At 49.9% G+C, this 25,174-nt stretch overlaps 1 protein-coding gene across 4 annotated transcripts in view; it reads right to left on the reverse strand.

The window, feature by feature from the left end:
* The window catches only part of MAP2K3 (mitogen-activated protein kinase kinase 3), a 57,092-nt gene that overhangs the window by 24,163 nt on the left and 7,755 nt on the right, over positions 1–25,174 (reverse strand). For 2 of the 4 annotated variants that reach the window (XM_075010637.1, XM_075010635.1), the window contains exon 2: positions 644–676. In XM_075010637.1, coding sequence (XP_074866738.1) covers positions 644–676 — 33 coding nt within the window. Of the gene's footprint in view, positions 1–643; positions 677–6,483; positions 6,533–9,065; positions 9,097–25,174 lie in introns of those variants that run through there. The other 2 variants (XM_075010638.1, XM_075010636.1) reach the window with 2 other exon arrangements.

Raw genomic sequence — 25,174 nt, forward strand, 5'->3', positions numbered from 1 at the left:
CGTCTGGGCTGTCCTGTTACATACAAGCGTAAGCAGCAAGGTTACCCCAGAACTGGGCTTGGAAAGGCATTAAAAACAGACCAGTAGTGCAAGGAAACAGAGGGCCCAGAGGTGGAAAAGGTACCCAAAAAGTAAAAGTAAAAGTGCAGCTGCTTTTACTTAAGAATACTTGAGTATAATCAAGATGTGATGTGGTTACATACTTGTACTCAAGTAGCAATGCGTACTTAAGTATACCCCCAAACAGCTGTACTTTTACTCAAGTAACTTTTGGGGTACTTTTTCCACCTCTGCCTGCACCAGCCTTTTGTTTCTGGGGAGACCAAAGTCCTGAGGCTCTTCTGCTTGCACCAGAGGGGGAGCTGGTGCTACCAACTGTAAGTAATAACGGAAAAACGAAGCCCTTGGCTTTCAATGTTGTGTCACTCGCAAGTGAAAACAGGCTGTGGGTCGTGTCACAACCATTAACGGACATGTCCGCATCACAGAAGGCCACTGTGCAAGAACAGCAGGACTAAAATGGGACAGGACAAAGCCCCTTGGTCAAGCTGTGTGTGACATCAACACCACGCTTGCTAACCCCGGTGCACATTACGCTGATCTGCAAGATGCGCTTAAATAAATCATTTTGCTGGGCACCTACCTGGCTTGGGTGTCCCTAACGATCCTTTGGGATCTACAAAAAAAGAGAAAGATTAGATCAGTGTTACTGGAGCAAGACGAGGTTTGGTACAAATCAAGCCTTCAGGCTCCCGGGTAACATAAAATTCACACCAGCTCTCAACACGCGCCTGAAAAGGAAAGAGGCCCTGTCTGTGTTTTCCGCAGAGGCAGGAGATGCTCACAAGCAGAGCTGCAGAAGAAGTGGAGCTAAAACACAAGCAAGAAGTTGTTCTGCCCAAGTTGGGCTCCAGTGGAAAAGGCGACATTCAATAAGCTGAGCTCTGTTCCCTTGTGTTATAAATTAACCAGGCTGGCTTGAGAGGAGACCATTTGGCCACATGAGGTCACCGGCACCAGTAACGTTACACGATAGAAGCCCAGATCCATTGATCCATACATGCTGTCCTGCCACCAGATCCTTACCGGGGTGGGGAACCTACAGACCGTGGGCTGCAGCCAGCCCCCCAGCTTGCTTTGCTCTGACCCACAGCAAGGCTCAGGGCTTCCACCCACAGTCCCTGAGCCGCAGCACCCTCCAAGGGGCTGGAGTGAGGTTTGTGTCCTTTTTTGCATGTGCTTCTCATCTGTGTGGGGCCCTGCTGGACTTTTTCTGTGAGTCAGCAGCCCCCAGCCAACAAACAGTTCTCCACCCCTGTCGGGCAAGATTCATTCAGCACAAGAGTATCGCTGATGTCATCCAGGAGGAGCCAGGCGGCAGCTGTGGAGAGGTTTAACCCTGTGTTTTACGGGCACCTACTGATGCGTTGAGAAAGTGAAAAGAAGGAAGATAGCAGTTTGCTGCCTACAGCTTTCTTAGGCCCTTGACCCAGCAGATGCCTGAGCAGAGGGCTGTTCTAGTGACCTGACGGCTGCAGCACATTACAAACCTCCTTGCAAAGTGGGAAAGTTCCCACCCGCCTGCCTCGTGGCACACAGTTTGTCCAGGTCTCTGAACGTCCCAGGAGCAGGGGAGGTTAGAACGAAAACACAACCCGTACAGGGACCGCCTCAGGCACAGAGCAGATAGCCGCTGCTGTAAGCGGCTCCCTGCTCCGGCTGCCAGGAGAGCGGGGGTAGAGTTTGTGTCTCTCCTCCTGCCCCACTGCAAAAATATCTCAGTTCCCTTTGGCCAGTTTACAGGTCCTTTCTGCGCCCAACCTCCATTTCCGACCCCGCACCTCCTCCACTAATATCCTGGATGAGTGCAGCCCTCGACCATGTTCCAAATTCTTGGCATGCCCCTTGAAAAATTACTGCCCAACCCAGCTCTAGACTGAGATGGCAGCGAGCTGCTAGGAGCATGGGAGAGGAGAATTAATGCAGGAGCATCAACAGCCCCGGAGAGGCAGCAATGCCACAGCCCTTGTGTCCTGATCAGGCTGAGGAGACATACAAAATGTTCCCGACACAAACTGCTGCCGTGCGTCTCACAAGCTGGCACCAGACGCCCCCGACACTCAGAACTCCCGAGAGGCGCTTGGATTTCCCTCCTCCCGCAAACCACAGCCTGGCTCGCAGCTCAGAGCATGGAAAGGCGGCAGCCGGGAAGAGGCAGATCTGAAGATTGCTGCTGAGCCACTTCAGAGGTGGCTGGGCTGGGTTCCAGCCCCCGGACTCCCCTGCAGTCAAAGAGCTTCACAATGCCACCTGCTTTCACAGCAGGCTGCTGGGTGGCTCAGAACAAATGCCGGCAGTGAAACGTTAGGCAGACCATGAGATCAGAGCCGCCACTGGAGCCCAGAGGCCTTTCATCTCCCCTGCTCCAGAGTCCAACGGAGCAGCTGCTGCCTCATGTTGCAGGCGATCCCTGTGACCGCACAACACAAGAACCAAAAGGTCCGTCTAGCCCAGTGTCCTGTCTGCCGACCGTGGCCGACGGCAGATGCTCCAGAGGGAGTGAACAGAACAGGCTGTCATTAAATGATCCCTCCTCTGTCACCCATTCCCAGCCTCTGACAAACAGAGATTGGGGACACCATTCCTGCCCATCCTGGCTACTAGCCACTGATGGGCCAAACCTCCATGAACTTATCTAGCTCTTTTCTGAGCCCTGTTAAAGTTCTGGTCTTCACCAGGAGTTCCACAGGCCGACTGTGCGCTGCGTGAAGAGCAGACGACAGCTGTGTGCTGCTGCTGCCGCGGGTGACTTGGGCAAAGCAGAGAGCAGCGCTCCTCACTTTTTCCATCCATCAGCGGAATAAATTTTATGGGCGCCCAGGCACGTGTGGGTGTGCACCACCGACAGAAACACACGCTGCCTGCTCTGGGCGCTCTGCTAATCAGCTGGGCAGCCACCCAAGCGCTCAGCTTACAGGGAACCCTGGCAGAGGTGAGCTGAGCTGGCTTCAGTAGGCTCTGATTGGCAGCTCCGGGGTGAGCTCTCAGCACCTGGAAACATGTCGAATTCCAGGCAAGCCTTCCATCTCTGGTCACCCAACAGCCGGCCGTGTTCAGACCCTGGCTGCCAGGATGCACCCCAGGAAAATTCTCCAGCAGCAGCTGCTCCACGAGTTGCCCGTCGGGTAGCTGCCTTACCTACCATCAGTACCACCCAGCTAGGTACCTACATCAGTGTCATGGAAAGGTTAAGGCTCCCCCAGCTCAGCCCTCAGAGATGCTCTCTACTCCTAGCCAAGACCTGAAGAGCCCCTCTTGTTGCAACCCGTCAGTTTTGCTCCCAGACCAACCAGCCCGCAGCAATCCCTTTTCCTCCGCCACATCCAGTATGAAATCACCCTGCCCTAGCAGCATTCTTGTCCTATTCCATTGACAGAGATGGGCTGGACCAGTACCCCCCATTAGCCTGGCACCACCAAAGCCAGCCAGTCAGCTCCAATCCTGCATTTATTCCCATTGTGCAACACTCTAGGTAAGGAATGGATCGTAACTGGCGTTCCCAAGCAATCCCCAGCAGAGTCCTGCAGCCCCTGGGGGTAGGGGGGCACGCACACCCAAGTACATGCAAGCGCACTGACTAGCCTCAGCTGCAAGTGGCCAGCTCTGAACCCAGCAAGCGCTGCTGGCGAGTCTGCCTTCTGCTGACTGAGCTGTCAGCACTGCAGCAGAGATGGTTTCAGGTTTGCTCGCATGCAGCTTTTCCCACCACGCCGGAGCCCAGCAGGGCGAGGGATGCTATAAATAACCCTGGGAGAGTTATACGCTGATGGCACTTCTCTGAATAGTTGCTGTAGCACCACAGGAGCAAATACAAAACAAAGCCCAAATCCATTCACCGGCTCCGAAAATCCCTCACCCCAGAAGCCACACGTTTCCAGGGTGTCCGAGCTCACCCCAGAGCCGCCAATCAGAGTCCACTGAAGACAGCTCAGATCACCTCTGCCAGGGTTCCCTGTAAGCTGAGCACTTGGGTGGCTGCCCAGCTGATTAGCAGAGTGCCCACAGCAGGCAGTGTGTGTTTCTCCTGGTGCTGCACATCCGCACATGCCTTGGTGCAAATAAAATTTATTCCACTGATGGATGGAAAAATTAGAAGGAGCACTGCTCTCTGCTTTGCCCAGGTCACCACCAGCAGGACACAGCGTGCACCAAGACTCACTCTTTCTTCTGTACTTCATTTTGGCCCTCGATCAGCAAAACACTTCAGCGTGTGCTTAAAGTGAAGCACGTGCTTGAATCCACCCCAACTTAGCACTTTGGTGGGACTGTTCCAAATGGGATTAAATGCCCTGGGAGCACAAGTCCTATCCACTTTCAGGAGCAAATTCACACTCAGACGTCAGCGTGCCTGGAAAAATCCCACCCTGGAGTACATACTCAAGGGATGTCAGTGCTGTGCTCAGCTGTGGCCTTTTAAGAGAACGCTGCCTCCTGCCCACCCCCAACAATGAAACACAGCCTTGTCCAAAAGGAGAGCCCTTTGCTCCCACGCTTCTTGCTGTGTGCATTCACCCATTCCAGTCCATTGACAAAGGCCAGACAAGCCTCCGATAGCTAATTCAGATGGAGTGAAATTCCAGGTCTCAAATTGCTGCCCTGCCATGCAGAATACAAGGTGCAGTCCTGGCTACCAAGCTGCCACTCAGAGAAGCAGTTCTGGGAGGGCGAATGCAGCACTGTAAGAAGATCCTGTCACAGCTGCACTGGGGACCCAGCCAGTGCTCCCTCTGATGTTTTTCCATCCATGAGCAGAATAAATTTTGTTATGTGCACCAAGGCATTTGGTTATGTGCACCACCATAGAAACATACAATGCCCAGTGTGGGGGCGCTCTGCTAATCAGCTCGGCAGCACCTGAATCCCTCCTGGGCAGCTGCCCAACTGCTCAGCTTACAGGGAACACTGGACCCAGCACCTTTTATGTCCAGCAATGAACCCCAGGCTTCAGGGTGGCTGAATAAAACGCCAGCCTCTGAAAGCAAGTCCCCACACCAGTCACGAGATGCCCATCGGCCCTTTGGTATTATTTGCAGGTACACACAACTATGCATCTTTACTCCTCTGTGGGCACAGAGAGAGAGGCTGGTGTAAGGTCCCCAATGGGAGCCAGAGCTAAAGGTTGCTCTTAAAAAGTCTCTCCCTCTCTCTGCTCGAAACTGAAAAGAGCCGGATCTGATTTACAGGCAGCTATTTGGCTCAGTCCTTCTGCTGCCCATTCACCCACCAGTGCTCTGAGGTTACCACAGTTACGGGCAACCCACAGTATGTACAATGCTGCTTCTGTGCAACAGGCTCCATTGAAGGGTTGCAGCACAGTGCTAAGTGACACAGGCGCCCGGCACCGAGGCAGGCTGCAGACGCTTCTCTTCACTCGGAGCAGAGGGGTCTATCCACGGGCAGCTGGGTGCCAAGTCTGATCTCTCTGCAGTTACTTAACAGGCTGCACTTCCACACAGATTATTCCCCTTGCAACAGCAGAAGGGGAGGATGGCGCAGTGCTTAAGGCACTTGCTTGGGATGCTGAGACCTGGGAGGGAGCGTGCAAGATCTTGCTCTGCCACTGTCCTTCTGTGTGACCTTAGTCAAATCACTTAGCCTCTCTGGGTATGTACAGACTGCATCAGTCACACACAGCAGGCCCAGGCCAGCCGACCTCAGGCCTGCAGTTGCTCAGGTTAAAGAGGTATTGAACTGCAGAGGAGAGATCCCAGAGCGGGCTGGAGCCTGGACTCTATGCCACATAGGAACGTCCCAGAGTCTGGACTGCAGCCCTAGCAACTACTCTGCAATCAAACAACCCCGTGAACCCCAGCTATAGGTGTCTAATTACAGCGGAGACACACGCTGTGCCTCAGTTTCGTATGTGTAAAGCAGAGACTCCAGCACAAGGTTTCTGCAAGGACAAACACACTGGAGAAAGATGTCCCCGCTACATTGTCCATGGGGAGGCTCAGCTCTCCAGAATGGTTTCACAGCAACTGGTGAAAATCCCAAGCGTTAACATCCCGGCCCCTCACGCTCCTAGAAGTGCAGGACCCAGCTGTCCTGGTGAACGTGGAACTTTGGTTGCTTCTGTAACGCACTCCCCTGCTCCTTCCCCTAAATGTGGCTATTTGGTGCAGCCACACTCTAAAACTGGCCTACCTCCCTGTTGAATGGGGCAAGCTCAGGAATGACCTACTCCTGTAAGCTAAGGCAGCACAACGTCCCTACACGGGCGTGACGGTTCCCCTCCTCAAGGCACGCCCCAAAGGCACCTCCTGGCTCAGATCTAAAAATCATGACTCACCCCAGGCACCGAGAAGAAACAATCCAGCTCTGCATCCAACTCCCCTGCACCCAACACCCGCACAAAGGTACCCTCAGTGCTCATCTACAGTCACATTAAGTACCACTTCTCCAGCTGCTCCTGCAATCACTCACATGGGTGGCGGTGACCTGCCAGCGCTCCTGCCATGTTAGTTCCGTCGTTAGTGCTCTCGGAAGAATGGGAGAAACCGTAACACTATAGGCTGTCTGCACACTGGCTGGTGTCCCTTGCTCCAGGGGCACAAGCAGACTTCGTCAGCCGGACACAACATCTAGATCAGTCAGCACAGATCAAAGCAGAGATCTATTCTTCTGCTCCAGCGGGTTCTAGTGACCCTCGCAAGCTGGGTTATCCTCTGTAAGCACACAAGTTGGATAGGTCAGTGCTAGGCATTGCTCCTGCTACGTAGGTAGGTAGATGCACGGTGACCACCTCCTAACAGGCATACCCGCATCCCATGCCAGGGCAGAGGAGTGGAGAATGGAAGACAGTGGGATGAGAATTAAAACATTCTGCAACTCAAGACCGTCCACCTCCAGTAGCTCCTGGTAAAGCATCCGTTTCCAGCCCCAGCGGGTGGCTACATATGAGCCTTAACCACACGTCGTCTTCATTACCACCTCACCTACACACTTGAATTCCAACCCGGTTTCCCTGTCCAACTAGAAACAAATGCTTCCTGATGCCTGAGGACCCTGGCCTCATCCCAGTGCCCCAGTGTATTAACTTTTATCATAAAAAGCATGAGAAACACAGGGCCAGATCCACAGCCACCATAACCCCAAAGTCTTCAGCGTTCCCCATCATTCTATGCCAGCCAAGAATCCAGCCCATGTGCTACAAGGATCGTGTCAGGATTCAAACGAGGGGAAGAGGCGGTAATCAGAATGACATGATTTCAGGGGTGCTGAGCTCAAAAGGCCCACGAACCCCACTGCAGTCAGTCAACTCCGCAGAGACCCAGAAACAACATGTCCAAGAGCACGCTGCCAGCTGCCTTAGGTGACAGTTACACTGGGAACAACAGAGAGGTGAGGCAGCTCGACAGGGAACTGTCCATACATCCAGGTAGCACTGACTACCACGTCTTCAAACTGCTCTGAGGAGAACCAGCAGTGGTGCAGGGGAAAAAAAAAGCTAGCAGGAATTTCTTGGGTAGGAAAGATTCCAGTTCCCAGAATGTCACCACATTTCCACATCCTTTGTGCTGAGAAAGGAACTATTTCCCTCCCTACCAAAAGCTACCAGCTGACTCTCTCATGCTGGAACCTTCATAAAGTTTAAAAAACACCCACCAACTGCATTTCCTGGAGCTGTTCAATTCCACCTCTGTGTTTGTATGTGGTACCTCTCCCTCCGGGTTGACGTGGGTGGAAACTAGCAGGACAAATCTTAAGAACTGTAAATAAAGCTGTTTGACTGAGCTGACCTTTGAAATGCTGCCTCCGCTGCCTCACAGCCTCCGTACTCCCCTGTGCCAGCCCCAGGTAAGGGGCTGCACGAAGGTAAAACAGCAGCTCTAGGGAATGTTCCCTATGCAGAGAACCGGAGCACTATCAAAACCATAGAGGGTGAGGGAAGGGAAATTACCGACACCAACTTGGGGGTCTGCAAGGGGTTCATAACAAAAAATAAATAAAAATGATCATCAAAAATAAGTTTAATACATTGCAAAGTTACAATCAATTATTATTTTTAAATGAAATGTCTTCCAATAATGTTATTAATGGCTGTCCAAAAATCTATGGTGTGGTTTCCTTTTCATTTAATGAAGTGTATAAAAGTGGCTAGAATTGGCTTTGACGGGGGTCTGCGAACGGTTGTGCGGGTCTGCACTAGCGAGAAGATTGGGAACCCACACTGTAGAGATTTGATTTTGAATCCAACCGTTTCTGATCACCCACGGACAGGACAGCCAGATCACTGATTTGGGGGATGAAGAAATGCAAATAAGGCAGGTGGCTAGATAGGAACCCACACAGAGGAACAGAGAACAGTCAGCTCTCACGGTAAGAGAAGATTAGGTGACAAAGGCACAGCAAGCTGAAGCAAAAAAGGAGCTGGATCAGAGGATGTACTGCCTCTCAATAGGGCACCCCTTTGCAACCTAGAAAGAACAATCAAAGCGGCGGAAAGAGAATGCTGAGTGCAGTAATTCGCCCCTCTGGGCAGTTTTTATGAGAAGTCGGCTTTGTAGAATTTTTTGCAGAAGTTGAAAGCAAAGCACAATGAGCGAACCAGGAGGGCGGAAAAAAGCAGTTCATGAAAAGCCCCTTCCAGTCAGAGCTGCCTGCAGAGGAACAAAAAAAAAAAGTCACCTGTTAACCTCTGCTGAATCACAGCTCTGGGAAACAGCAGCAGGTTCCAGGCTGGGGATTCAACCCTAGTGTACCAGGACCTGCCTGCAAGAAAAAAGCACCCAGCCTGTCTGTTTGGAAAATGCACAGAAAACAGACCCAAGCTTAGCTGTATATTCTGCAGATTTTGCTATCCTCACGCCTGCTTGTACACCTAACGCTGGCACATCAACCCAGTGCATGCAACATTAAAAATAGCCAACTGGCCACAAACCCAGATCCCCTCCGAGCAAGATCACGAAGCAAAGCGAGTGGACCACTGTTCACAGCCCCTTTTAGACCCCCTGAACTGCTCTTCAGATCTCCCCACCATGTGCTTTGGCAATTGCAACATCTACCTTGTTTCTTGTCCATGGTTTCCAATTCCCAGAAATGAAGAACAGAAACGACACGCCTTGAAGCAGTTGGTGGAGGGGGGGAGAGGAGGGGGGGGGGAAATGTCTGCAGGATGCAGTGCACACAGCGTATGCTGCAAACAGCGCCACTTATATTTAAAAAGTACTCAACAGCACTTTCCAGCGATCTCGCTTTCCTGCCCTCCACACCCCATGCATGGACGAGACGCAATTAGATCATTCTGAGCGTCTGAGCAGGAGCTGGAGGAAAGAGGAAAAGAGAGAGAGAGAGAGATGGCAAAGGCCAGTGTTCCTTCACAGGCAGCTGCTGAAGTTGGCCACCTTCAGCTCAGATTACACTGGAGCGCGGGTGTAAAAACTGCAGCCTGTGAAATAGCACATGACGTAAAACAGGAAACTGGACCGGAGCCAATTAACGAGGCCATAGGAGCACAGGAGTTTTCAAATGCATCCCCCATCAGAACACATTGCTGGACAACGTGGGTTATGAAATCCGAGCTGGATTTTAAAAGGCTGATTTTACAAGCGCACCCTTCCAAACTAAGGGGACCGTGTTAAAAAAAGAGGACACCCCTGAGGGGGAGTGTATCTGTATCAGTATCTGCCAACTGACATTGTATTAATGTGGGATAGTACATTAATAGAATGGGAGTTGGTAGATGCTTATAAAGATACCGCCCCTCTCAGAGGTGTCCTCTTTTTTGAAAGGTCAAATACGGCAACCCTACAAACTGAAGGTAGATTTTAGATCAGGGAAAACAGTGAAACATGACACCTGTGCAGACAGGCTAACATCCGGTCTCCTTCCTCGTTTTTATGTCACCACGCCTGGCCGTGTAGCACAATGCAAGAAGAGCAGATTACAGTTCTGTCCTGGCTTTCCCAAAGCTGCAGGGTGCCTCAGCCAATTACCATGAGCCATTCGTGAAATGGTGTGCGCTTCATTTGAACGGCGGAGCAGCCCCTGGCCCCGGTGAGCTTGCATTCTCATGGCAAGAGGATACAAGTGGTGAAAACTTGCCAAAAAGAACAAAAATGCAAGGCAAGGACACGGCTTATACGCATCAAGCTGTGTGTTTGTGTACATTTCCACCTCCGGAAGGATCTTAACTGAACAAAAGAATTAGGGCAGCAGAACATGACAATGCACCAAACTTAAAGAAAGGAAAAAAATTGTGGGGGGGGCTCCTGCATTTTATAATACACAGTGATGTGCAACTAACTACTTTTCTGTGCACAGAAAATGCCTTGCCCCCCCTAATGATTCACCTCACCTAGCAGAGCTTTGCATACCAGCTTGCCGTCCAGCCCACCCTTTGTCAGCAATAAAACAGAAGCTGCTCGGAGCAACCGAGCAAGCCCCAGCTGCTGTAAGGAAGAGCTGCAAATGACTGCCATGACAGTCACACCGCAGTGGGGTGAAACACACACACACACACACACGGCTTGTTTAAACTTAGTAAGAAGGAGCACCACACCAACTCATGCATCAGTTACGCTGAAGGAAGCCGACAGCAAGACCACACACAGCTTATGGTTGGGATGCCTGTGAGCCCAGTGCAAGGGAAAGAAAGATGCTTCTATTTATCTATCTAATAATAATAATAACAATCTAATAATCACTGCATGGACTGCGCTTATAAAGAAACAGGTGGAGGCCGCAGGGGAAAGCCAATATTTTTTACACAAATATAGGTAAAAAAGAAAAAAAAATAGGTGTCAACACATGGTTACTCTCTCCTGTCCCTCAAACCAGGCCAACCAAAACCAGCTTTGCACTTACGCTCCGGATTCAAGCTTTCATGAATGAGCACGTGCTTTTATTTCTTTCCGTCACAAGTCGGCCTGGGAAAGATCCTGCACCAAGTTCCTTCTTTACCCTAACTAAGGCTAGAAAGCTGAGCCTGATTCACTCATGAAATATTTGCTAATTGTGTAGGCTACACTGCCCCACATGTGCTGGAAGGAAGAAAGGTCAAAGATAGAGGTAACGGTACATATTTAAGAAGGCTGCTCTAATTTTAAGTGGCATTTATAGCATGGCCCAGAAAGACTAGAGAGACGTTCTCCTTCCAGGAGTGGGGTGGGAGATATACACCCCCCATCTACAGATTTGAGCTGTGATTTTCAATATTTCTTAAAACAGTGTTTCTCAACATTTTGTTTCAATAAAGTACTCCCAGACTTCAGGGGTAAGCATACCACCAGTTGAGAAACACGGTCCTAAAGGAAACTGAAGGGCTTGAAACAAGTGCTGTTCAAACTTTCCAGATTACCGTCCCCTTTGCAGGAGTCACGTTTGTTTCGGATACCACGAAGTTACACTTACTTACAAATACATGCAAAAATATCACAGAAGACAACTGCTGAAAACTTGCTGACTTTCTACCGCCTTATCTCCAAATGAATTGGAATAGAAATATTGTACGTCTATTTCCATGTCAGGCGTATGCAGCAGTAGAAACAAGTCACAGTCTGGCTGAACTTTTAGATTGTACTGGTTTACTAGTGTTTTTAATGCAGTTTATTACAAAACTAGGCAAATAGCTAGATGAGTTGATGCACCCCCTGAAGACACCTCAGTGTACCCCTGACGGTACATGTACACCTGGATGAGAAACACTGTCTTAAAACAGGAGCTGCCAAACTGGATCCCATACAGGGTCACCTTTGACATCATCCTGCAAAGAGTGATTCCAGAGGACGCTGTGGGATAATTTGCCATTCATGCATTATCGCATCCTAATCTCTCACACCAAGACTGACATTAGCCCCTGAGGCATCTGGTTGCATATTCTTTCCCCAATGTCTATCGATAACTCTTACAATGCTCAACATTCTTGTCCTCCATGTAAACATCCCAGCCATCTTTGAATCTTTTCAAGTTCTCCACCTCAAGGACTTCCTGTGGTAACGAGTTCCACTGTCTATTCACACCGGGTGTGGAAAAGAGGGTTTCCACTGATCGGGTTTGAATTTAAAACATCCCTATTTCTATGACTGTTCTCTTGTGTTACATTATGAGAAAAGGGACAGAAGCGCTGGCTTTGCGTTCTCATGTTGACGAAAGCTGAGAAGATTCCAACCTGGGTGGAGGAGAGGTGCTTCAGAAGAGTCTTAGGCCGTGTTTTAATTAGTGAAACTAACATTGTCACAAACTCCCAGTCTAAAGAGCTGAATGCTGTGCAGACTCTCACTCCACTGAAGAGTGGAGTAAGACGTGCCATTTCTCAGGTGGGTAAACTGGCCTGGGTGAGTTAATAGGACTTGACTAACTAAGCCCATGACAGAACTGAGAGGACAAAAGAGAAGTCCTGACGCTGTCTGCTCTAACCAGTAGACAACACTGCACTCTTCTTGCTTTTCAAAGTCCCTGATACCGCCTGGGCATCAACAGTCCTGAGTAAGTGGAAGACCACACCCTAAACACAGCAGTGATCTACACCACAGCTCTCCCAACAAAGGCCTGTTCCACCACCCTTCCCCTCTCAACAATTGTGAGAAATATGCTTCCGGAAACACTGAGACAGGGTTAACAGCTAACCCAGGGTAACTGAAGACATGTAGGGAAGACGTAAGGGCTTTTGGAAGAATCAGAAAAGGAAGCAGTAGCTGGTCCCTTAACACCAACAACTTTAGCATGGTAAGCAGGGTCTCTTTCCCACCTCTCAAATGTTTGTGAGGGAAAAGGATTGAGAGTCCCTTACAATAAGAAATAGCAGGTACAGCCAACCCTTGAATTAACGGACTAGTGGTGGGAAGGGGTGTCCATTAATGCCGAAAGGCTGTTACATCCTATTACACATGATGATGCGCTGACCTTCCCGGCGCATCACTCACTCCTGTCCTCGCCCCCCTTCCCCTCCCCTCTCCTGCCCCCTCTTTCCCCTCAGACCTCCATCACCCTCTCCCAATCACCAGGAGAGAAGCTGAATGCTGGCCTGGCTCCTTCCACCTCCTGCAGCTCCTCCAGCCCCCGGCTCCATAGAGCGTGGCCACCTGCAGCCTGGCTGCTGCTCAGCGCCATTGCAGCATGCAGGCTCCGACATGCTCCATGCACACGGGGCTGGGGAGAAGAGCTCCTGCACCCTGCCGCAGCCCCTCCAGCCCTGGTGGCCCCAGCCACTGCAGCACCTCCTCCAGCCCCCCAGCGGCTCTGGTGAGTCTCCGGCATTTATTTGGGGGGTGTGGGGCCTGGCAGACAGCGTCTGTTATTTCCGAAGTCCGCTATATCTGGGTCCATTAAATCGAGGCTTTACGGCAATGCTAACCGGACCTGCCAGCCGGAGCTGTGTGGATAACCAATATTTCAGTTCACAAAGCAAAGAGTTCAAAATAATTAGGTTGGAGTCAAACTGAACATTTATTTCAACACAAGGCATTTTTGCCAAATGCGGGGAGATTCTGTCTTTCCTTTTCAAAACGAAACTCTTATTATTCAAAGCAAAAAACATTTACAAGAAAAATCGTTCAAAAAGCTTTGTTTCAAAAACGTCAAAACAAAACTGACTTCTCTCCCCCTCTTCCTCGAGCCCGTTTTCAACTTTGACACAGATTGGGGAAAACTTTTTGGTCAACCAAAATCTGCATTTTTTGACCAAAAATTTCATCCAGTTCTACAGGTTGAACCTCTCTAATCTGGCACCCTGGGGACCTGACAGTAGCTGGAGGAGAGAATTTGCTGGACCACAGGAGGTCAATGTTTTACCAACACTGTCACTGTCACTGTCACTGGCTCTTAGACACCAAAGCTACGTCTACATTCCTCTTTCAAAAGAGGCATGTAAATGAGGGAATCAAAAATGCAAATGAGACATTTACATATCTGGTGCCTCATTTGCATATTCTTTTGCAAGAGCTTCTTTCGAAAGAAGAAAAGCATTGTAGACGCGGCTCTTTTGAAAATAAATCCCTTTTTCAAAGGAACCCCTAATTCCTACTTTTTTAGAAAGGGTTCTTTCAAAAACTGGTTTTATTTTAGAAAACAACCGCTTCTACACTGCTTTTCTTCTTTCGAAAGAGGCTCTTTTGAAAGGAGAATATGCAAATGGGGTACCAGATATGTAAATCTGTGCCTCATTTGCATTTGCATTTTCCCTCATTTGCATGTCTCTTTCGACAGAGGAATGCTAGTGCAGACGTAGCCCAAGAGAAAGCGTTGCAAATAATTTCTCACCCTGGTCCAAGGGTCACAGCAAGGCGACTTCCGAGGCAGAGTGCCCAAATTTGACTGTTAGACCTCTATATTCTCTTTGGCTATGTCTACACTAGCCAAAAACTTCGAAATGGCCATGTAAACGGCCATTTCGAAGTTTACTAATGAAGCACTGAAATACATATTCAGCGCTTCATTAGCATGTGGGTGGCCGCGGCACTTCGAAATTGACACGGCTCGTCCAGACGGGGCTCCTTTTCGAAAGGACCCCGGCTACTTTGAAGTCCCCTTATTCCTATGAGCAGATGGGAATAAGGGGACTTCGAAGTAGGCGGGGTCCTTTCGAAAAGGAGCCCCGTCGGGACGAGCTGTGCGGCGGCGAGCTGAGTCAATTTCAAAGTGCCGCGGCCGCCCGCATGCTAATGAAGCGCTGAATATGCATTTCAGTGCTTCATTAGTAAACTGCAAAATGGCCATTTGCATGGCCATCTCGAAGTTTTTGGCTAGTGTAGACACGGCCTTTGTGTCTAAGCTCTCTCCTGGGGGAGAGTTAAAAGCTTGGGGTACCCCACAGGGAGACGTCCCAAGTGTGTCTTCCTGGGATAAAGGGTTCCCTGCCACACTTGGGTGGTGGAAGTCTACCAGCCCACGGTCAGGGAATCTGTAACCTGGGGGAGCTTTTTAGGCAAAGCCTTTACAGGCAAGATATTTGTCAGGTTTTTTGCAGGCCCCCACTTTCAGCCCCACTCTCTCCTGCACCCCAGTCCCCTACCCCAACCTCCCTTCTACACCCAGCCTCCCTCCCAGACCCAAAACCCACTCCAGAAAAGTGCAACCCTTGACGACTTACCAAAAGCTTGGCACAGCCTCCCAGCAAAAAACTATTGACCAACCCTAGTCTAAAGGGTAGAATGTTCTCAGACTTAAGAGATTTCAGGCTGAAAGACCGGCACCTGCACCGATTCAGCTGCACACACACTTGTGGGCCAGGGAGCTGGCAGGCAGTCGGAAAACAGATTAGGGAAGCTACCTCAGCCCAAATGGGTCTTGCGTTAAGTAAAGGCAAGCAAGACTAGGAGAAAAGGAGTTCTACCCACTCTCTCTCGCAAACCAGAACAGTACATCTGCATGGAGAGGCTGAAAAGCCAGCAGCTCATTTCGATCTTGCCTCCTTCCAAAGACAGGCAGAGAGGAACTGTCATCTTGGCTGCAAGTTTGAAGCTGACCAGACACCTGCTGTTGCAAAGACAGCCGAGTGAAAAATTAGCTAGCCTTTCCCATTTGCAGCTGCCTTCCCTGAAAGCAGGTCAGAGGCCTAATAAAAATAAACACAGGTGTTCTGTCTGGACCCTTCAGAAAACCGTTTCCAGCCTAAGAACAAGGCAGGCAGCTGCATGGACCTTTTTATGGGGACATTTCCCCTCTCTGAGGTTGCTACTGTGGCGTCACTGGGTTCTGCGGTTATGGCTTCTCAGCACTCCCGCTCCAACCTGCAGCTTACACATTTTGGTTTGGTATCTAACTGCTTGCATTGCAAACTCCACTCCGCGGGGCCAACAGGCCTGCACATCCACCCCAGCAACACAGGATAATAAAGAGCCTGGCTCACTCTCCCAGGCATATGGGTCCTGCCGTAAAAGAAAGCCCGGCAGAAGCAATGAGTACATTGTGCATAAAACCCTAGACATGGAGGCACAAGAAACACACAGTGCTCACCACAAGTGAAAGTCTAAGTTAACAGTGTTACTACAGAGGATTTCTTCATGCTTCCAGTGACAATCTACCAAACAAAACAGTACTACTTTTCTTTGGACAGAACCCCAAGAACGTCACTTTACATCTTCAGAGGAGAAGCTGTATTCATTTGTACCTTGGCTGCGCCATCTCTCCAGGAGAGGCTGAAGGTGGATTTGATTATATACTCTCGTGGAAAAGAATTCAAAGTAGGATGCTGAACTCACAGGCTGCTGGAGACAACAGACCAATGCTGCATAAAGTTTCTCTTTAATTTATAACTGACATCTTGGCTAACTCCCATTCCATTGATACTAGTAGTTCTACTCACTTCCCCTTGTCCTATCAAACCAGCTGTGAGTAGATGTCCTGGCCCTGCTATATTCCAAATGCACAGTTACTTTAATGGGCTCGGTCAAGCTTGATACACTGAGTGCTATCTGGGTGTAAGGTAGACCAAAAAAGTTAGTTCTAATTCCTGCTTCGCCCCCAGATTCCCTGCAAAGCTTGCAAGAGGGATTTCTCTGTCCTCTGACAGCTGGGTGCAGTCAGAGTTTGGCAGATTCCTGTATAATTGAGGAGACAGTACAAGTCTGGGACAGAATGAGCAGGAAAAACAAAGCAGGACAGGTGACACTTTACCCAGTTCTCTGTACGCAGCCACTGGCCTTTCCCTTAGAACAGAGATGGGCAACAAACAACCCACTGGTGCTATGTTCACCTGCCCATCCACAGCTTGAAGTCTGGAGGCTGCAGATCACCATTCTTGGCCAATAGGAGCTGCAGGATGTGATGTCCAGGTCCATGCCGCTTCCCACAGCTCTGATTGGCCAGGGACCAAAAAGGAGCTGCAAGTGACCATACCTGTGGACGTGCAGGTAAATATAACACCAGCAGCCTGCCGAAGGTCAGCCCTGGTGAGACACATCCAGCCTGCAGGCTGCTTTTTGCCCACCCTGCTTCCCAGACATCAGCATCTCCATTCCCACGCACAAAACTCTGCATTCAACTACTGCGGGGTGAAGGGCATGAATCCTAACAACTCAATAAGTAATGCTACCAGGTCATGACAAAAGAGGTAAGGAGACCAGCTTGGCACACGTGTCCCATCAGCAATGAGGCAACATGGCCTCAAGTCAGCAAGGTACTTAGACATGGGTTTGACTTTAAGGACAGTAGTAGCCCCATCAAAATCAAGTGCTGCTCACGTGCTGGAAAGTGGACACATGCTTTGAGTCCTGAGGGAATCAGGATCTAATTGCCGGTCAACAAAAGACACCTCCACCCTCAAACAACTTGTTTTACATGGTCATGTCATGGACTGCACTGCAGGTCATGCTAGGTTATGCGAGAAAGCAGAAGAGGGTAATGCAGCTCACTGAGCTGGCGTCAGCTTTCTGCACCTATTGCTTCTCTCTCCAATCAACTTGTTTGAACTGCTTAAAGCAGTGGTTCCCATCCTGAGGTCCGGGGTATCGCAGGGGGTCCATGAAAAAAAATATGGAGATATACATGTCATAGAGCTGGAAGGGACCCATGAAGGTCATCAAGTCCAGTCCCCTGCCTTCTTAGCAGGACCAAGCATCATCCTTTTTTATTTATTTAAATCCCAGATCCCTAAATCACCCCCTCAAGGGCTGAGCTCACCACCCTGGGATTAGCAGACCAATGCTCAAACCACCGAGCTATCCCTCCGACTAATCTAGCAAGCAAATAAAAATGATCATAGCAAATAGGTTTGCAATAAACTGCAAGAGTTACAATCATTATTTTTAAATTAAATACCTTCCAATAATGTTAATTGCTGTCCAAAAATCTATGCTGTGGTTTCCTTTTTCATTTAACAAAGGGCACTCAGAGGCTAGAAATTGTTTTGATGGGGTTTCACAAACATTTGAGGGTTGATTGCTTGTTTCCCTGTTCAGGAGCAGACCCCCAAAGTGGAACTAAGCAATAAGTGCTTTGCAGGTATTTCTGTATAAAACCCCATCTAAACCGCTGTTCCTGTCACTCTGTTCGCCAGAAATAGCCTTTGCCAGAGAAGCGGACGCGTCCCAACCTGTCAGCTCACATTCTGGGTCAAGGTCAAGCAGGCTGAGGCAGTACAGCTGCCTTCACTGCCCTTTGCAACCACTAGGGAAGCCCTACCCAGGCCCTAGTGGAGGCATTACTCTTTTGAAACTAAATGCCTCCCATAGGAAGGAAGCCCAGAATTAGCGTCATGGGTGGTGAAGCGGGGAGAGGGAGTGTTCTGCACAGAGAAAATGTGAAACTGAAGTAAAGAGATGATGGTGGAATGGAACGTACAGAAGTCGATGTTGTAAAGATTAAAAGAGAAAAACGTAGGCTTTCTTCCATGCCATTATTACAGGCAGAGACCACAGAGGGGAAGCCACGTGTAAAATCCCAAGTGGGAAAACCCACCACTACTGCACAAGAAACTCCAGGTGAAGCCAAAATTTAAGTGCAAACTTCCCTGGACTCCATGCACAAAAAAGGAGTCAGACACACCAGACAGTTGAGTAATGGCAGAATGACAACCAGGATGAGCAGGAATGTGGTGAGTGTCGAAATGAAAAACATGTTGGTTTCAAATGAGGAACATTACATTTGGATTCAAATAAAATTCCCTTACAGCTTTCACCTGCTTATATTAAGATACCTTCTGCGGAGACATCTTTATTCTCAAGTCATCTGCCCACATTTACAGATACCGACCAAGATTTCAGATGCCCACAGAAGGCAATGCAAAGATCTACTTCGTACAGGTTGAGCCTCTCTAGTCACATTCTGATCTGGCAACATCTGCAGTCCGGCATGATTTTAGTTAGCCAGATGTCCACTTATCATGGGTGTGGCCAAGTTTCCCCTGGTCCCATAGGGTTTGTTTCCAGCCACCAACCCTGGCTCTCAGTGTTCTGTGCTGTTATTTCACTCTAGTTTATCCCTCAGGCTAGGGCTACAAGGTAGCCATACCCCGAAATAACTTATGCAATTTCAAGCTAACTTATTGTGAACTTGGTGCCGTCCACACGGCACTGAAGCGCGAAATAAGCGGCTATTTCAAAGTTTCCACTGCCCCTCCTACAACAAGGGGTTCCAGAATCGGAATACCACGCTTGAAATAGCACTGCTATTTCAAGCATGCTGTTTAGCCCTGGAGTTGGTATTTTGGGATACATTTATATCCTGAAATATCAACTATAGTGTAGCCTCAGCCTAAACGTCTTCTCTCGCAGCCCAGTAAGCAGTGGAAGGGTTGGTGATGCTGCTAAACTATACTGACCTCCCAGGGTTCTGCAATGTCTCTGGTTCAGCACCAGTCAGGTCCTCAGGCCACATTAGCTGGGAAAGGTCCTGATCTTACAGCAGCATTAGGGCAAAGAGATCAGAGCTAACGCATGACCCCCTGCCGGGCACCCTAAGCATTGAATTGGCAGCTGTATTTCTCTCTGATCTAAGATCACCCCACTCTATCACGCAGCATGCTGAGAGGCAAACCGAGCATGGCCTTCTACACCTCACCAAAGCAGCAGACCTTAAAGGAGAGGGAAAAGTAACAGAGGGTTAAGGAAGGGAACATGCCAGTAAACTCCCTTAACGGAGCATGGCATCCCCTGGGTAAGTAAAATGTAAGCAGACGACATTGACCAGAACAGCAGCATGGCCTGAAGCTCTAAGAAACCCAAACGCTGCCAGCAAGATAAAGCTCAACTCCGGCTGAGGCGGTTACGCTCTGGCCTGCACCGATCCCATTCACAGCACCTCCACCCACGCATCATGCAGCCAGCCGGGCAGCTTGCCTCCTCTTTTATACTGTTGCTTTATTTGGTTTCTGTGAACACTGAGCCCATCAACCAATGGGGAAAGGAGTCAACAGGAAATACAGGAAGGACAGCCTGCTGACAGGGCCCCATTTAAACAGGCAATGCTGGGTAGAAATTGTGGCCTTTGTGCCGTCGGAGGCAGCCTGCACAGCTGTGCGTTTCCAGGACACCAGACAAAGGCACCCAAAGGGTTTCAAATGCAGGTTAAACCTCTCTCATCCAGCACCCTTGGGAGTTGACTGGGACCCCCAGCACCCAAAATTTTCAGACACGTATACTGATATATAACAAATACGTTATAACTTTATTTAGAGAGAGAAATATAAAAGACGTGGCTCACCCAGACCCAGGCATCCCCCAACCCAATCCCCCACCCACCCCCATCAGCTGGACGCCCCCAGCCACCCCTCTGCCCGACACTCCATGCCTGGGACCCACCAGAGCCGCTCCCAGAGCCGTTTCCCTCCAAGCCCCGGGGCGTGTGTGCAGAGTGGCAGACAGCACTCCTGGCACACATCGCCAAGCGGGAGCCGCATTTCATTGCTCAAACAGCCTCCAGCAGCTCAAGAGCTGCATCCCCCCCAGACTTCTCTCATGCAGCCCTAAGGGTACGTGTACCGTGGGTTGAAAAAACACTGGCCTAGCGCATGACCAACACTTCCACTGCTTTCTTGGCTTTAAGAAGACCTTTAGGGGCAAATTACAGCTAAATAACAGCACAGAACCCTGAGAGCCAGGACCGGCGGCTGGAAACAAACTTTATGCGACCCCAGAAAACTTGGCCACACCCGCGATAAGTGGACATCCAGCCAATGAAAATCACGTCAGATTATGGACGCAGCAAGACAAGAGTGTGCCGCAGTAGAGGGGTGTAACCTGCATTAGTTGAGCAGTTGGTAGACAAGGGATATAGAATGACGGCGTCACCCACTGCTGCAAAGCAACGCGCAGCAGCGCTAACTGACCACAACCATGAGGGGGAACTGCATTGGCCAGCCCGGGCTTCTTCTGAGAGACTGTGGGGTTAGCAGGTTTAGTCTCCTGCGGAAAGCGCCACGTCATCTTTAATAGCGAGTAGTAAGAGACACTTTCTTTGCCTTTCGTCGCAGCTTCCTACAGAAGCACAGGAGACTCAGCACTGGTACCGCCTCTGATCAGCACCTTCTCCGGTTTTGAGCCCTGCAGGTCTCCCCTCCGAGCGCCGACCAAGCCGGAGCCTCCTCTGTGCCCAAGATCTGACAACCAGTCTGGCTCCAGGGAAGAGAGCAGGCTCCCAGAGACAAAGGAGACACTTAACCGTATGGAAGATTGCCCCTTCAATGACAGAATAAGCACGCTCACTTTAAGGGCACCTAGCAATCCTGGACGGAAAGAGGTAGGAGGTCAGAGCAGACACCTCCAGGACTGCACTGAGATATGCAACCAGCCAAAGACCTCCCACAGGGGACATAAGGGTGTATTCTCTCCTTGAAGGATTACTATCAGCTGACACAGCAAGGGAGCGTGGAGGGCCTCCTTGGACACAGTTACCCCTGCAGCAGAATCTGCCAAAATGGATTTTCTTGGCCCATGCAGGAGATATGTTTTTTCAGCTGTGCCCATTACGTCTGTAGCAAGACAGTGTTCATATATATGTATCACGAAGGGATATTTATCCGGCCAGCCAGTCTAGACTTGCAGATATTTCCCAGACAGCCCCGAGCTGACTCACGTAATTACCTGACCCAGCAAGCTTTTTTTTCAATCAGACATGTTACGACCACCTGCCAGCTGTTACAGTAGAACAGGGTCCCTCCACAACACTGCGTCCCCATCTTCGGTTCACACTTTGAATTGCCGCTGTCAGCCAGTGCTTCCTGTAAGCTGCGCACTAAGGCAGCCATCCAGGAGAGATTAGCAGGGCGCCCACAGCCAGTGGCATGTGTTTCTATTGGTGGTGCGCATCTCCACAATTTCATGGCACACATAAAATTTATTCCACACATGGAAGTTAGAGGGAATGCACCTGTCAATTACGTTTACTAGCTCACAAGGCCATGCTCACTTTTATAATCAATTTCAGTTCAGAGACTGTCAGCTGGACCAGCAGCCATGCTGCTCCTGAGGGCTGGGCTAGACATGTTTTTTGTATGGCTTTAATTGTGTCGGTGCAGAAGCAAATGAAGTTGTGCCAAGACAATCAATTAGCACAGATTAGAATTACAGCAGTAAAGAGCTGCTTACACCGGTGTAGTTGTTCAGAAACTGAACGACAAGCACTTTTCCACTGATATAGCTATGCCCCTGCTAAGAGACTGAATTGCCTTGGCTAGATCACTATTTAAAACACAAAAAACAAAAAAAGACCACCCCCCTCCCCACAAATATTCAGATCAGCACAAACACAATATGCAGATCATGGCTCTGTGAAGCCACACAGAGCACTTTATCCTTTCACCTCTCAGCACCTATGGAAAGGAAGACAGATAAGATCTACCCCGAAACTAAGATACCGTAATCCAGGATATAGGATCCCAACGGTGAAACGCAGTATTTGTAGCCCATTTCCCAGGGTTAGAAGTCTTTCGCCTGCGTATCACTCAGATGGTGTCCACCCACCCCAGAAAACAAAGGAACAGGAGCTTTTACCAGATGCTTTACCCCAGAGATCAGCAACCCCTGGCACATGTTCCACTGATGGCCTGGGAGCCTATTTTAAGTGGCACCGGGAGGAAGCTTAGCCCTGCTCACCCTTTCCCTTATGCAGCACAGGACCAGGCTGGGGGACAGGAAGCCCTGCACAGTATGGGGCTGAACTTTCACCCCCACCCCTCCCAGAGCCCATGGAGCTGGGGCCAGAGCCCCCCACCCTGGAATCTCCGCTGCAGGGCAGGGGTGGGACTGGAGCTCCCATGCAGAGCCCTGAAGAACCTGCTGCAGGCCTGATTCTTTCCACCTCCCCCAGGAGCTGGGGGTGGGTTCTCATCAAGAGGGAGGGTGCAGGAGCAAGCTGGGGTTTGGGTGGGAGGTAAGGTGCAGCAGTGGGTGGGGGAATCGGGAGCAGGAACAGGCCAAGGATGGGGGTCTGGGCAGGAGAGGGTCTAGGAGCAGAGTGGGATGCTCTGGACAGCAGGAGCGGGAAGAAGCAGGCTGGGTGATGGGTGGGGAGGCTTATCTCCCTGCAGCACTGTCACTGCTCCTGCCCTGGCAGGGAGAAGAGTGCCCTAGAGAGACTTTCTTCCCACGCTCCCGAACACTGCCCACCCACTGCTCCTATTGGCAGGAATTTCCAACAATCAGGAACAGAGGAAGCCTCTCTCCTGGCAACCCCTGTGGCTGGGGCTCCCTAGGTCAGCAACATCTGTGGTCCTGCCGGACCACGGATGTTGCTGGACCAGAGAATCCAGGATAAGAGACGTTCAACCTGTAATAACATCCCGGACATGCTTCAATATTTAAAAACCCAGCCGGACAGCGATTTAAAGACTGAAACAGTAAAGCCCTGCACCCTCATTTATTTATAATGACACTGTTGAAGTACAACCAAAAAATATCACCGGCCCTCGGACCATATATAGAGGTCAATATGTCAAATTTCAGCACTCCACCTCGGAAAGGCTGCTCACCCCTGCTTTACCCAAACCTCAGAGCCCAATTCAATACCACCCTCATCCCAGACCAGCTACTCATCCGCATGCTCTGCTGGGAGCACAACGAACTCCAGAACAATCAAAAGTTGCATTACCAGATTTTATCCCTACAAGGTGCCCCAAATCGCAAAGTCGTCCCGACAGACAGGACTACAGTAGCCTGGCATACAAATGGGACATGCATCACTGGTTGTTGTCAAATAACGCCCTGTGCTCCTAGCGTCTCCTTGGGCAGGGGGAGCCAGGGCACAGCTGGAAACATGTAACTGTGATGTCTCACTCCTGTACTTTATCTGGCACGAGCAGCTGGACTCAGTTTTCACTGACACTGGTGCCAAACCACAGCCCATGATCCGCCAGCTTTTCTGGGAAATTACTTGCATTGTGCATGATGGAGGTTTCTTCCCTTCCAGCACTAGAATTTTTGGGGGGAGGTGGAAGCAGGTGGTACTATGTGGTAAGTCTCGTTTCCTCCCCATGCTACCTTCCATGAGGGCTGGGCTATGTGAGACGTTGTTTGATGTGGAGTTAACTGGAGGTATATTTGACAATCAGTTAACTGGCAATCTTGATAAGGTTTCAAGATTTGTAGCCTGGAATGTTTGGGGAATCTACAGTCCACAGGCTGGATCTGGGCTCCTTACTCATCTTTAGGTGGCCCGCAAGCCACATATATTCAATTCTTCATGGGGGGCGGGAGAGAGGGGAGCGCGTTAGCTGAGGCTCCGTGCAAAGCGAAGAGAGCTGGTGGTCAAGCGCCGAGTTGCAGTGTCCCTCGACGGGGCCGCAGCCACAAGCGCCAGATCACTCTGCTAGCACCGGTGTTCCCAGTATGCTGAGCACTTGGGCGGCCGCCCAGGAGAGATTCAGATGCTGCCCAGCTGATTGGCAGAGTGCCCGCAGTCTCCCATGTGTGCTTCTGTTGGTGGTGCACGTCCGCACATGCCTTGGTGCACATAACAAAATTTATTCCACTCACTTATGGAAAAAGTTAGAGGGAACGCTGGCTGGCCGGGGCGGGGGGAGCGCCAAACCTTCCCCTCTCCTGCAGCAGATGAGCTGAAAGCTGATTTTTTTCAGCATCAATACAATACAGTACAAGTTCCCTACCCCAGTCTACACAGTAACCTCTACCAAAGGTGTTATCAAGTCACTCAGTTAACTAAAAGGCCTAGTGTATGTAACCTCTTGGATGGAAGCTGTTGTGTGTGTAACTAATTCAGTTATGTCATGCAAACCTGCACTGTCTTGTTTCCCTCTGGAAGTTTCTACCAGAGCAGGCACCAGCTGGGAAGTCACCTTCCCAGGGTACAGGTACACCTTTACGATGGTACATCATCGATAGACTTTCTGCCCCTGGCTTCCTGGTATGGGATGGCCTAAGCAGCGTCTTTTTCTCCCCCAATCTACTGCTGCCATACCCCAGAGCAGACAGGGAACAAATCAGACATCTCCTTGAGTATGCATTGTTCGATTTTGGGGATGGGAAGAATGTTTTGAATTAAGATCATTCAAAAAAAAGAAAGAGTCTAAACTCCATCACTGAATTCCTTTAGATGGGTGGGATGGTCCATTGGTTAGGCCACCGTTTTCCAAAGTGTGGTCCGTGGCGCGGTACCAGTCCTTAGGAAAAAAAATACTGGTCCTTAGAACATAAACAAATTATCGCACATGATCCTATTAAATTGGTACATTTTGTATTTTTCCACACAATTAAGGTAATAACAATAAGTTAGGCACTTAAGT

This window comes from Carettochelys insculpta, chromosome 16 (genome assembly GCF_033958435.1).
Source record: "Carettochelys insculpta isolate YL-2023 chromosome 16, ASM3395843v1, whole genome shotgun sequence".
Taxonomy (NCBI): domain Eukaryota; kingdom Metazoa; phylum Chordata; order Testudines; family Carettochelyidae; genus Carettochelys; species Carettochelys insculpta.